Below are 12,017 nucleotides of genomic sequence, written 5' to 3' on the forward strand. Positions count from 1 at the left end.
CTATAGATGTTGCTACCATAATTAGTAGTATAGAAAAGGATATGTTTGTTCAGATTTTCATAATTCCATCCACATAATTTATCATCCATTTTTGCAATCTCTGTGCAATCCTGACATTTTGGATTCCAAAGTGGGGAAATGATGCCTTGTTTTTATTGGACCATCACTCCATCATGCTATCTCTTCAAGAAAGCAAACATTTCCTGCAACCACAGCAGCCACAACATTTGCATGCCAGGCTGAGCATGGGATGTCCCCCCATTTTAATCCAGATGTGATTCCTCACTGATTATAATCTCATAAAGGACTTGGGTATTTTGTTCCTTAATCGCTTCATTATTTCCATAATATTTTAAATCTTTCTACTTGTTAACCATTGTAGATTTTGGCTGGGCTCTAAAGAGCTGCCTCCAATGCCTTCTTCAGACTGGCATCCTCTAGAGGCTTTGCACCACAATGCCCAGAATTTGCAGAGAGCATTTGGAGAATGCCATGTTGGAGAAGACAAGTTTAGTTCAATGTTCATGGTACTGATACTGTTGCTTGTTTTCCTTTTCCACTCTGCAGCCTCTCTAGCTGCCCACACTTTCTGATCTGAAAAAGCAAATAGCAGGCGTTCCCTCCTGATCGCTTTCCTGGGATTAATAGCCACTCAGAGTCACAGTAGCAAGATGGGCAGTTATATAAGTTGTCTAAATTATTATAATATAGTATAATTAATATAGTATAATTAATATAATATAATATAATATAATATAATATAATATAATATAATATAATATAATATAATATAATATAATATGGAAAACCAGGAAAACTGCAGATGGGTCTACGATAAAAGCCACATACCCCTTAGCCATCTTGGAACCAAGCAAGCGCAAGAATAGTATTCCCCACTCATGAGAATTTGTCCAATATTTTCCTGAGTTTAGAAAGAGAGGAGGAAAAAAGATGAAAGTAGCTCCTTCATTCTGTTTTTCCTCTTTTCAAATTCTAGGAGAAATTTTTTAAGTAAACAAAACAAAAACAAAAAAAACAGCATAAGTTTATGTGCACTTTAAGAAGCATGGAGCTGCCACCAAGCATGTGGCATGATTTGCTTCCATCATCCTCTGAATGTCTGACACTAATGATTCCAGGCTATGATGGTAGCCAGCTATCATGGCAGCCAATGATGAGGGGGGGAATATTCAGCAAAATGATAATATCTAGACAAAAAGGGAATTGTACTGCCCATTATTGAGTTGGAACTGTTACTAAGCATACAGATGCTGTTTTGCTGGTAGCCCTGTGATTCTTATACTGCAAAGTTTCATTCTAAACCACTACTTTAAAGTTTCAGCTAAAACTCTAATTCCAGAAAGAAAACCATTTTCCTGATTTGTCACTAGTTGGCGCTCTGATTTCAGAATGAGAATGATGGGTATCAGGATCTCATTGGCAGCTGTAGACTGGCAACATCTATAGATTCAGGGATGGCCCATGTTATTTTGGTGCCTGATGCAGAACAGTAAATGGAATAGTTAATACAGCAGAAAACAGAAACAAAATTCAAAATTATCTTGATTAGAGAAATGGGCTGAAAATTACAAGGCAAAACTGAATAGAGACATTGAACATTGTTTCTCAACCTCGGCAACATAGAGGCTTAGAACATTGTTTCTCAACCTCGGCAACTTTCAAATGTGTGGACTTCAACTCCCAGAATTCTTCAGCCAGCATGATGATTGGGGAATTCTGGGAGTTGAAGTCCACACATCTTAAAGTTACCAAAGTTCAGAAATATTGACTTAGAAAGAAATCAAACGGGAGACACTTGGCTTAGTAACTGTATGCATGGAGAGGATCTTAGAATTGATGCAAACTAAATATGTCTACAAAAAAAGACAAACATAAGTCTAGGTTGCACCAATAGAAATATAGTTTCTAAGTTACAGGTAGTACGGTTAAGACCGGGTTAAGAACGCCCAGTTTACAGATGACCCATAGTTAAGAATGGAGCCTATTGTAGCAAAATTCAAGTTAAATACACAATGGTTCAAGTTAATTACACAGTACTACTCATACAGTACTATACAATCATACTGTTCCGGCTTACGTACAAATTCGACTTAAGGACAGACCTTGGGAACAGAACTCGTTCTTAAACTGGGAACTACCTGTACAAGGAATAATATTTGCCCTTTATTATACCTTGGTCAGATCATACATCTAATACTCTACTGTATTCAGTTCTGGGCTTCACATTCTAAGAAGGAATCATTCGGACAAATAAGTATAAAGAAGGGGGGAAAGGATGATTAGGGGACTGGAAACTAAACACTACAAAGAAAACAGTTATATTTAACCCTAAAAATAGAATACAGAAGGGGAATGTAATAGCACTTTTCAAGTACAGTGGTACCTCGAGTTACGAACGCCTCTGCTTACGAATTTTTCATGTTACGACCAGCTCCGGCCCCAAAAATTTACCTCGTGTTGCGAACCACCTCGAGTTACGAACCAGATCTGCGGCCATTTTCCGCCCCGACACGTGGTCCGCGGCCATTTTCTGCCCCTGACAAGTGGTCCGCGGCCATTTTTCCGCCCCTGACATGTGGTCCGTGGCCATTTTTCTGCCCCTGACACATGGTCCGCGGCCATTTTCCGCCCGACACGTGGTCCGCGGCCATTTTCCCGCCCCTGACACGTGGTCCGCGGCCATTTTTCCGCCCCTGATACGTGGTCTGTGGCCATTTTTCCGCCCCTGACACGTGGTCCGCGGCCATTTTTCCGCCCCTGACTCGTGGTCCGCGGCCATTTTTCTGCCCCTGACTCTCCCTCCAAGCAATAGCCGCTTCCCTGTCCTCCACGCCAGAACGGATTAACGGTAATTACATTGAACCTTATGGGAAAATTTGCCTCGTGTTGCAACCAATTCGAGTTGCAACCAGAGTCACGGAATGGATTAAATTCATAACTCGAGGTACCACTGTATCTGAAAGGATGTCACAAGGAAGAAAGTCACAAACAGTCCTCCTCTATTCATCCAGAGTGTGGGATACACAATAGTGCTCATAATGCAGGTTTTATTTGAATGTTAGGAAAAAAATCTGTAACAGGAAGAGTAATTTGACAGTAGTCAAGGAAAGTGGTGTACTCAGCATCATTGGTTTTATTCAAGCAAGGTTCTTTAGACGTTTGAAAAGGATGCTTTAATCCGGATTCCAAGACTGAGAGTTTTAGACTCAATTCCCTATAGAACCTCTTCCAATTATAGTTCTAGGTAATGGCAGCATATACCATTCATTGAAGTCAAACTGCATAGTAACTAAAGGCAGCTAAATTATTTTGGCCCCTGAGTTGAAGAAGCTCACGAGGCCCTCTCATTGCTGCAGTAAAAAATAGAATGATAAAGTAAATAAGGAATACAGGTAGTCCCCACGTCAAGAATGCCCGAGTTACAGACAACCCATAGTTAAGAACAGAGCCTATTGTAGCAAAATTCGAGTGAAATACACAATGATTTGAGTTAAATTCAGAATGATTTGAGTTCATTACACAATACTACTTATACAGTGAGGGACGCAGTGGCACAGCGGCTTAATGACGCTGGAAGTTGCCGGCCAGAAATGGTCGACACTTCAGCGGTTCAAGCCCAAAGCTCCGCACAGCGGGGTGAGCTCCCATCTTGCGCCCTCGGCTCCTGCCCACCTAGCAGCTCGAAAGCTTAAGCGAGTAGATAAATAGGTACTCTCACCCCAGTGGGAGGAAAAATGCTGGCGACGCCTTGCATGGGAAAATGGGAATCGGTTGCCGGTTGCTGGACGCAACACAATGGAAGAGACTCGATTTCCTGCGACCGCCAGCTGGGCTCCGCCCTAGGAAGGAGGCAATGGCAAACCACTTCTGAAAAAACCTTGCCAGGAAAACTGCAGGGACTCGTCCAGGCAGTCTCCGTAGAATCAGTCACGATTGAAAGTGGATTAAAAAAAATTTTAAAAAACGAATACACTATTATACAATAATACTGTTCCGGCTTACATATAAAATTTGACTTAAGGTCAGGCCTTGGGAATGGAACTCGTTCTTAAATTGGGGACTCCCTGTTCATGGTAGCCCTTTCAAATTTTATTTCAGTGATTTCAAAATGGTAAGACTGGCCCTCAGTTAATTAAGAGCAACCAACAAAGCAACTTTCAAGCCTTTGCTTTGTTTTACACTAAAAACATAATAACTTGATCGCTTGGTCCCACTTGCTACACTGCAATTAGCCAGGCATGTGTCGAGGTCTGTTTCCAAAAAAACGACAACCAGCTGCTTTTTAATATATAACAGAGAAAAAGTAAACAATAATCAAGTTTAAGGAATAAAAACCAGTTAATAATGATGATATTCAAGTTTAAATAACAAATTAAAGTTTGACCTTAAGGAATCATATTAATCAGATTTCCCACAGCATTATTAGAAAGCCAGTTCATGTGTGGATAATACAGACATGTCTTCCATCCAGTATTTTAAGCTGGGTGTACTAGAATCTTTTTATTAGAGTAAAATAATCTTCTTAACTTCTGCCCATGCATGTTAAATCCAAAGTTCTTCATACTTTGATAAGTTCCAAATTTTCAGAATATAATTCAACATCATATTCATATCTTTGACCCTTATTTCTTTTTGTATTTATAACTCTATGAATATTAAACTAAAATACTGAGTCAGAGTCCTGTTTGCCATATATTTCCAGTATACCAAAGTTGAATCCCACATTTGCTATACATCATCTTGAATAATTTTTTGTTGATTCTTCTTTTGTATTACCTTAAGGTCATACAAAGCTAATTTATCCTATCTTAATCCACTGTTAAAGCTAGAGATGCAAAATCATTATTCCAAATTACCTGCAGATTTTCTATATCTATCTTAATACAACTGTCTGTAAAGAAAATTAACTGTAGATTTAAGAACATCAAAACCTTTTTCTAATTATATTAATAATGTAGGAATTTCAGAGGCAACTAATGCATCAGGACCAAATTGTACAATCAAGGGAAGATTTAATTGCATATATTGCCATTAAGCAGCCTTAGATAATCCTAATTAGTTTTGAAGAACTGATTAGCAATAAATTGGTTTAAAATAGCAATCCCTCCTTTTTGTTCAATTCCAAAAATTGTTTTGCCAGCAATGCATGGAAGATGATGAGTTCTTCTGCTCATGAGATTTAGGACTCACATCTCTTTCTCAAACAGCTATTAATTAAAAAGAAAAGCTAATAACTTTATTCACTCACCAACTGATTTACAAAGCATCTGACACTAAAAGAAAACCTTCAAAGTTGTGGGGAGGACTGAAATTGTAGATCAGAATTGTATATCACCTGCCATAATAAACCAGAAATCTCAAGGTCTGCTAGCAATATTCTTTCCCTCTTAGATAAACACTTGGGAAGGTTTTCACTCAATCCATCATCTGCTGTCTGGAACAGTACAGTTAATGTTATCAGTAATGTAGCAACAAGAGTTGTTGGCTTGTGTTCCTCTATCTAATAGCCATGCAGAGGGTTGCACAAACTTTCTTCCTTCTGATTGCTCTGGCTTCTATGCTGGGAAGCTGCGTGGTAGTTGTAATATTGTTAGAAAAGCACAAAAAGCCATAACCAAAAGCAAAAAAGAAAAGTCAACCACATCACTCCTGCCTTAATTTCTCATTTAGCATTCTTCCCCCCTTCCTCCCTCTTTGGTGCTGCTTCTTTCTACTGATGGATTCAGAGATGGGTTATTTTTCTCGAAAGACTTTGTCAGGAGATGGAGGACATCAGAGCACAAAAGCCCCTCAGCCAAGACTGTTCAGACAATAGTGGGAAAGTGGGAGGGGAGACTGTCTGACTCTACCATAAATGACCCTCTTTTGTATATATATATTTTTTTCTCTGCTGTATGTCATGCTCTTGCCCCCTTGCATGCAATAAGCGTCCATGACCAAGATTAGCAAGTCAGTGTGTTTTAATAGCATGCTTGGTCCAAGTCTTCTGTTAATGTTCCTTTACGCCTCAGTTGTAACCACAACTTTAAAAATATCTCAGTACTAACCTCCCTTTCTTAGAAGTAAGGCTCACCAAACTTAATAGAACTTATGTCCAAATAAAAGCAAGCATCATTCCAACCTTACAGTACACTTTTCCATGTTTGATTAGAAATAACCACTATTGAATTTGATGAACCTTACACCCAACTAAACAGAGTCCTAGCTTGCCAAAGGCAGGAAAACCAATGTTATTTGAGATAGGCTTTGCTACTGAGATAGCATTTAAATGAGTTACTTACAATGGATTGAAATCAGGCTTAGCCTTAAAATAGATTGGTTGGAATAACTTGGAACAAGTTATCGATGATTAACCCTAAGTTCCAATGACTTAATAGGTGTATTATTATAGCATCTCCATTCAGAATGTGTAACAGCTGTTATTTTTAGGGAGTGACATTTTCTCCACTTTGTGTGTCTTAACTGAAAGAAAAGTAGAATAAGGGAGCAAATGAAAGATTTTCTCCCATGTATTTAATTCTTCTCCTAAACTGATGGAGCCAAAAAGGGCTTTGACTGAAACTTTGCCACTGAAATATACAAATATATATATACAAATATATATATTTCAGAGAACCTGGGCCTGATGACCCACATTCACAAGCTAATTTGTAAGCAAACAAATTCTTACTGATTTTAAAAAGGTAGAAAACAAGAGCATAAGGACTGATTGCTTAGGAAACTGGGCAACAGAAACACATTTATTACAGAGTCTTTACTAAATTTTATTATAAGACAAATTCCCAGGTTGATATTTGAGAGCTTTATTTTTTGTTTAAAAAAAGATAAATTGCATTATTATTATTATTATTATTATTATTATTATTATTATGTAGCACAATAATGCAGATGTCTACATACAGATATTTTTGGTGTTTGCTGTGTACTCTTTTCTTGAGGAATAGATTCATTGTAACACTCCCTTCTCTTCCCTCTTCCTGTTCTTTTTCTTGCTTCCCAGCTGACCTTTTCTGAAGCCATACGAAACAAAGCCAGATTATCTATCACAGGAAGCATGGGAGAAAACGGTCGAGTTCTCACTCCTGATTGCCCAAAGGCCGTACACGCTGGAACTGCAATTAGACAAAGTTCAGGATTGGCGGTAATTGAATCAGATCTACCATAAAAACCAAAAAAATAATCGAGTGCCTTAATTAACCTGTGTCAGTGACTGACGGGAATACAGCACGGACTGTAACATGACATGGGAAATGTCCTTGATGAACTTAGAAGCAGGCTGAGTTTGGGAAGGGCACCCAAATGTGTCAGATGTCGTCAGCAGCAAATGTGTGCATGGTCTCAGTTCGGAAACCCAAACTCAGATTTTATATCAGGAAAAAGTGTGTCTGTGTGTGTGTGTGTGTCTGTGTGTGTGTGTATACACACACACATATATACATATATATATATATATATATACACACACACACATACACACACATATACATATATATATATATATAATTCATAATTTAGTTTTGTTGGGGGGAGGGGTTGGGACAGAAATATGAACAGCAACAGATTTCTCTCGCAAGGACTTGCCAATTTAGCGCATTAAAACTATGAGGAAAACACTTGAGGAAAGACTGTGTCTTTCTGTCAGCAAAGTGGGGAACCAGTTGCTGTAGAAGTCAATGAACATGTTAACCTGTGTCTCCAGACGAACAACATTATACAATGGGAAGAATATCCACCTGTGGAAACAAGTCACTAAACTGTGAGAAGGAAATAAATATGTAAATCCTGTGAAAAAAAAATTAAAAATACATTTTTCTTTGGGAACAAAAGAGGAATATTGAAACATGCTTGCTTTTTAATGGATGTAAATTCAGTAGAGGAGAACACAATTCTTTTTTCTAACCATCTTAGGGAACAATTCATTGCAATAACTGATATAAAATGGCATCACTGTAATAAATTTCAAAGACTTTTTTTTTACGTTGTTGGCCCTCCTCTCATTTGCTGTTACCGTCATTCTGTTCCGTCATTCAGTGTCCCACGGATTTGCATCTGTCTAACTACAAGAAACCAACAAATACGTTTAGAGAACACCATCAGTCTGCCGTGTAGAATCAAAGAGACTACGGGTCACTCATGTTACTGATATTATTTATAATCTTGTTCTGTGTAAAAAACTGTGGTTTTTGTACCCACCAAAAAGGAATAAAATAACAACTGTTCTTTTCATACCTGGAGTGGTTTTTCTGACATCAGGAATACAGTTCACAGAGTTAAGGCAAATTATAATAAGATGAACTTGTGTACTGATGACATGAAGTATGATGAAGCATGTTTTTTTTAGGCTGGAAAAAGAATAACTTCTTTGAACTTTGCCATTGCCTCAGTCCGATACCATGAAACATACCAAAAAGGCAATGCTACCATATATGAACCTTAAAATGTGTTTATGTGTACACCAGTGTTTCTCAACCTTGGCAACTTTAAGACACGCTGGCTGGGGAATTCTGGGAGTTGAAGTCCACATGCACACACAAAGACTGCTCCAGAAGAACCTAATATGTGACAAGAAAAGTACAATTCTATAACTTGCATTCATTATAAAAATTAAACAGATGTTTGTTCTGCTTTTTTTTTACCTACTGCATCCCAGTGTTTCTTAAGGGAACTGCAAGGAGCTACATTCAACTCTGAAATTCCACCTTGAGCAGAGGAAAGTGTATTCAGCCATTGCTTTGGCTACTGAACTTTCACTAGACCATAGCCTTGCAATCATTTTATCTTTTGAAACCCATTTGCAGTGACTCCTGCACTTTTGCAGAATTCAAGTATATGAATGGTTATCAGTCAGAAAGTAAGAAAGATATAAATACTTATTGCTAACAGCTAACGGCTGTTGTGAATTTGGGTTCTGGATTTATGTGAGACATTCATAATTCAACTCCTTTATTACTTTCTCACCAAAACTCCAAAAATTATTAAGTGTTACTTGAATGTTAAATTAAAATGTGGAATATGACTTTGAAAAAAGGGACAAAGGTTAGTGACATCATTCATTGCTAGCCAACCAATATACTATATACAGTTATATTCTGGAACCACTGAGCTAATTTTCCTTATTCTCAATGGATTCACTGCACACTTTATGTATATTTGTATACATCTCATTTTTGTTTTACATTTATAGTAATTTTCTCCTTCTCTCCAGAAGCCTAGATAAAGCTTTCCAAAACAAAATTCAGAAATAATCTATATCTTATTGTTCTTTTTTTTTTCTTCAAGTTAATTGAAGATTTTTTAAAATTCATTTGCAACTTTTGTAAACTGTCTCAATTCCAAAGGATAGTTTACAACAAAGCAGAAGTAAACACATTGGAAGAATATAAAAACAAAAATTTATGAATCAAACTAAGATAACAGACACACCTATGATGGTGCCCACACTCAATTCAGGCAAAAGGCATACTGGAACAGCACTATTTCTACAGCTTTGGAAATACAAGAAGAGATACAGCCAATTAAATCCAGAGGCAGGGTGTTCTATAGCATCAGGACTTCAACTAACAAGGCCTTTTACCTAACTCACACATCATGCACCCTGTGAGAACAAAGGAGGTGCTCACAGTAGTCCCCCACCCAGATGTTTATTTATTTAACTCATTTATACGGCTGCCCATTTCATGGATGTGACTCTGGACAGCTAACAGTACACTAAAGACAATACAAAGAAACCATCTCAGCAAAAGCAGATGTTCAAACCAAATAGATTAAATTTTTGGCAAGGCAATGCCTAATTTATCCCAGTGCTGTTCCCTGTAGGCCTTGAAAGGTAACAATCAGGTCTTGCATTAGGCCTGGAAGGCAAAGAGTGCAGTCACCATAAAGTTGGTGTTTTGGTGAAGTTGTCCTGACAATAATCTGGCCACCACATTCTGTACCAGTTGCAGCTTCCGAGTCTTTCCAAAGGGAGTCCCACATAGAATGCATGATGGTGGTTCAGCCAACATGGGATGTGGGAATGAGGCTCTTGCAGTTGAAAGAGGATCAGTTAAAAGGACTCAGTGTCCTTTCAGACTCAAAGAAAAGACTGTGAGGTTAAGGGGCTCCAAATTAAACTTTTTGTGAAAGGAAAGGTAAACTATGTCTTTTTACTCAAAACGGAAAGAAACTAGAAACTGAAACTTCCCTGCAAAAATACTGGAAGTTGACATCTAAATTCTGGCACGTAGTTTAAGATCTTTAATTAGAGAATCATGAACCAAAATTTCCATGAGATCTATCTGGATTTAATTCCTTCATGCTCCTTAGCCAAATGGAGGCGGGGTGGGGGGTGGGGAGGAGATATCTCAGATGTTCTTAAAATGGATCCCAACCAAGTGCACATCCATTTCTGCATTGGGCTGTCAAATGTAGGCAGAATGACTCATTCAGCAAACTATACTGGGCCGTTTTCAGTGGCATTTTCATTTTCCCCATGATGTGGGGTTTTCTCGTGGATGTGCCTAATATGCAATTATTGTGGGAATTTTACTAATATGACTTTGTTTAGATGAAAACAGTGCTGAGTCAACAACAAAGACCCTTAGGAACCGAAACATAAAATTAAAAAGGTAATCATAAAGTTACGAAGATGATACTCTCGCAACAGCAAACTGTAATGGTTATTGACTTACTGCTCTTTGTGCAACTTGGCTGCTGCAACATCCTTTTAATTAATTTGCTTCTACCCAGGTTAAGATATACATTTGCTAGAACCATTTTACATTGGGAAAATATTTAGGGGAGGAAAAAAATCTTCCTAAATTTTTAGGGAAGGAAAAAAGCTGCAAGCACAATAAATCATTAGGAAGCTCATCCTCCATTATTTCACCCCATATGCAATGCAATGAATGGTTATAGTCCCCCTTACAGTGTCTGAGGCTGCTTGCACTATCAAAAAACACCATAAAGTAGGGTTCCTCAACCTTGGCAACTTTAAGACAGGTAGACTTCAACTCCCAGAATTCCCCAATCAGCATGCTGGCTGGGGAATTCTGGGAGTTGAAGTCCACACATCTGAAAGTTGCCGAGGTTGAGAAACAATGTTCTAAGTGAAGTGAGGAACTTTGCACTTGTCTCTATTCAGTTTCGCCTTGTTATTTTCAGCTCATTTCTCTAATCAAGATAATTTTGAATTTTGTTTCTGTTTTCTGCTGTATTAACTATTCCATTTACTGTTCTGCATCAGGCACCAAAATAACATGGGCCATCCCTGAATCTATAGATGTTGCCAGTCTACAGCTGCCAATGAGATCCTGATACCCATCATTCTCATTTTGAAATCAGAGCACCAGCTAGTGACAAATCAGGAAAATGGTTTTCTTTCTGGAATTAGAGTTTTAGCTGAAACTTTAAAGTAGTGGTTTAGAATGAAACTTTGCAATCGTGTTTTTTGTGACTTAATTCATGATACAAACCCAGATAGTTGTCATTTATTTAATACAGTGTTTCTCAACCTTAGCCATTTTAAGATGTGTGGACTCCAATTCCCAGAATTCCCCAGCCAGCATGCCGGCTGGGGAATTCTGGGAATTGAAGTCCACCCAGCTTAAAGTTGCCAAGGTTGAGGGACCCTGCCATAAAGCTTATCATTAATAGTTGCTTATTAGCAAACACCAAGAAAGAAAGTTTGGAACCAGAAGCAGACAGCAGCCCATGAATTTATATTTCTGTCTTGAAAAAGTATACCTATGTTGTCATCTTCCTTGTGTTGTGTCTTCCTTATAGTAAACTATTCCTGAGAAACTAGGGTTTCCCATATTCTCTAAAGTGCTATTTAAGCCAGTAGTTAGTAATTACAACATTAACTTTGATACAATATGAATAGTGTTCTGAGACTCTCCATAGCACAGGCCTGTCCTTGCTTACAGAGCTTAATTTGTCCATCAAGTCAGCTTTAAAAAGCATTAATTAATTCAGTAATTAAACAATGCAATCAATATTAGACAATGAGGGAGATG

General features: G+C 38.0%; 1 protein-coding gene across 8 annotated transcripts in view; it reads left to right on the forward strand.

Moving 5' to 3' along the window:
- GRIA4 (glutamate ionotropic receptor AMPA type subunit 4) overlaps window positions 1-8,223 on the forward strand; it is a 237,461-nt gene extending 229,238 nt beyond the window's left edge. For 6 of the 8 annotated variants that reach the window (XM_088140855.1, XM_088140853.1, XM_088140852.1 and 3 more), the window contains one exon: window positions 7,022-8,186. In XM_088140855.1, the coding sequence (XP_087996981.1) occupies window positions 7,022-7,186 (165 nt within the window). In that variant the 3' untranslated portion in view covers window positions 7,187-8,186. Of the gene's footprint in view, window positions 1-7,021 lie in introns of all 8 variants that reach the window. The other 2 variants (XM_088140859.1, XM_088140858.1) reach the window with 1 other exon arrangement.
- The last annotated feature ends 3,794 nt before the right edge of the window (window positions 8,224-12,017 follow it).

This window comes from Python bivittatus, unplaced genomic scaffold (assembly GCF_059951505.1).
Source record: "Python bivittatus isolate LINGU-HERP-01145 unplaced genomic scaffold, Pbiv_v1 ctg000340_np1212, whole genome shotgun sequence".
NCBI lineage: Eukaryota > Metazoa > Chordata > Lepidosauria > Squamata > Pythonidae > Python > Python bivittatus.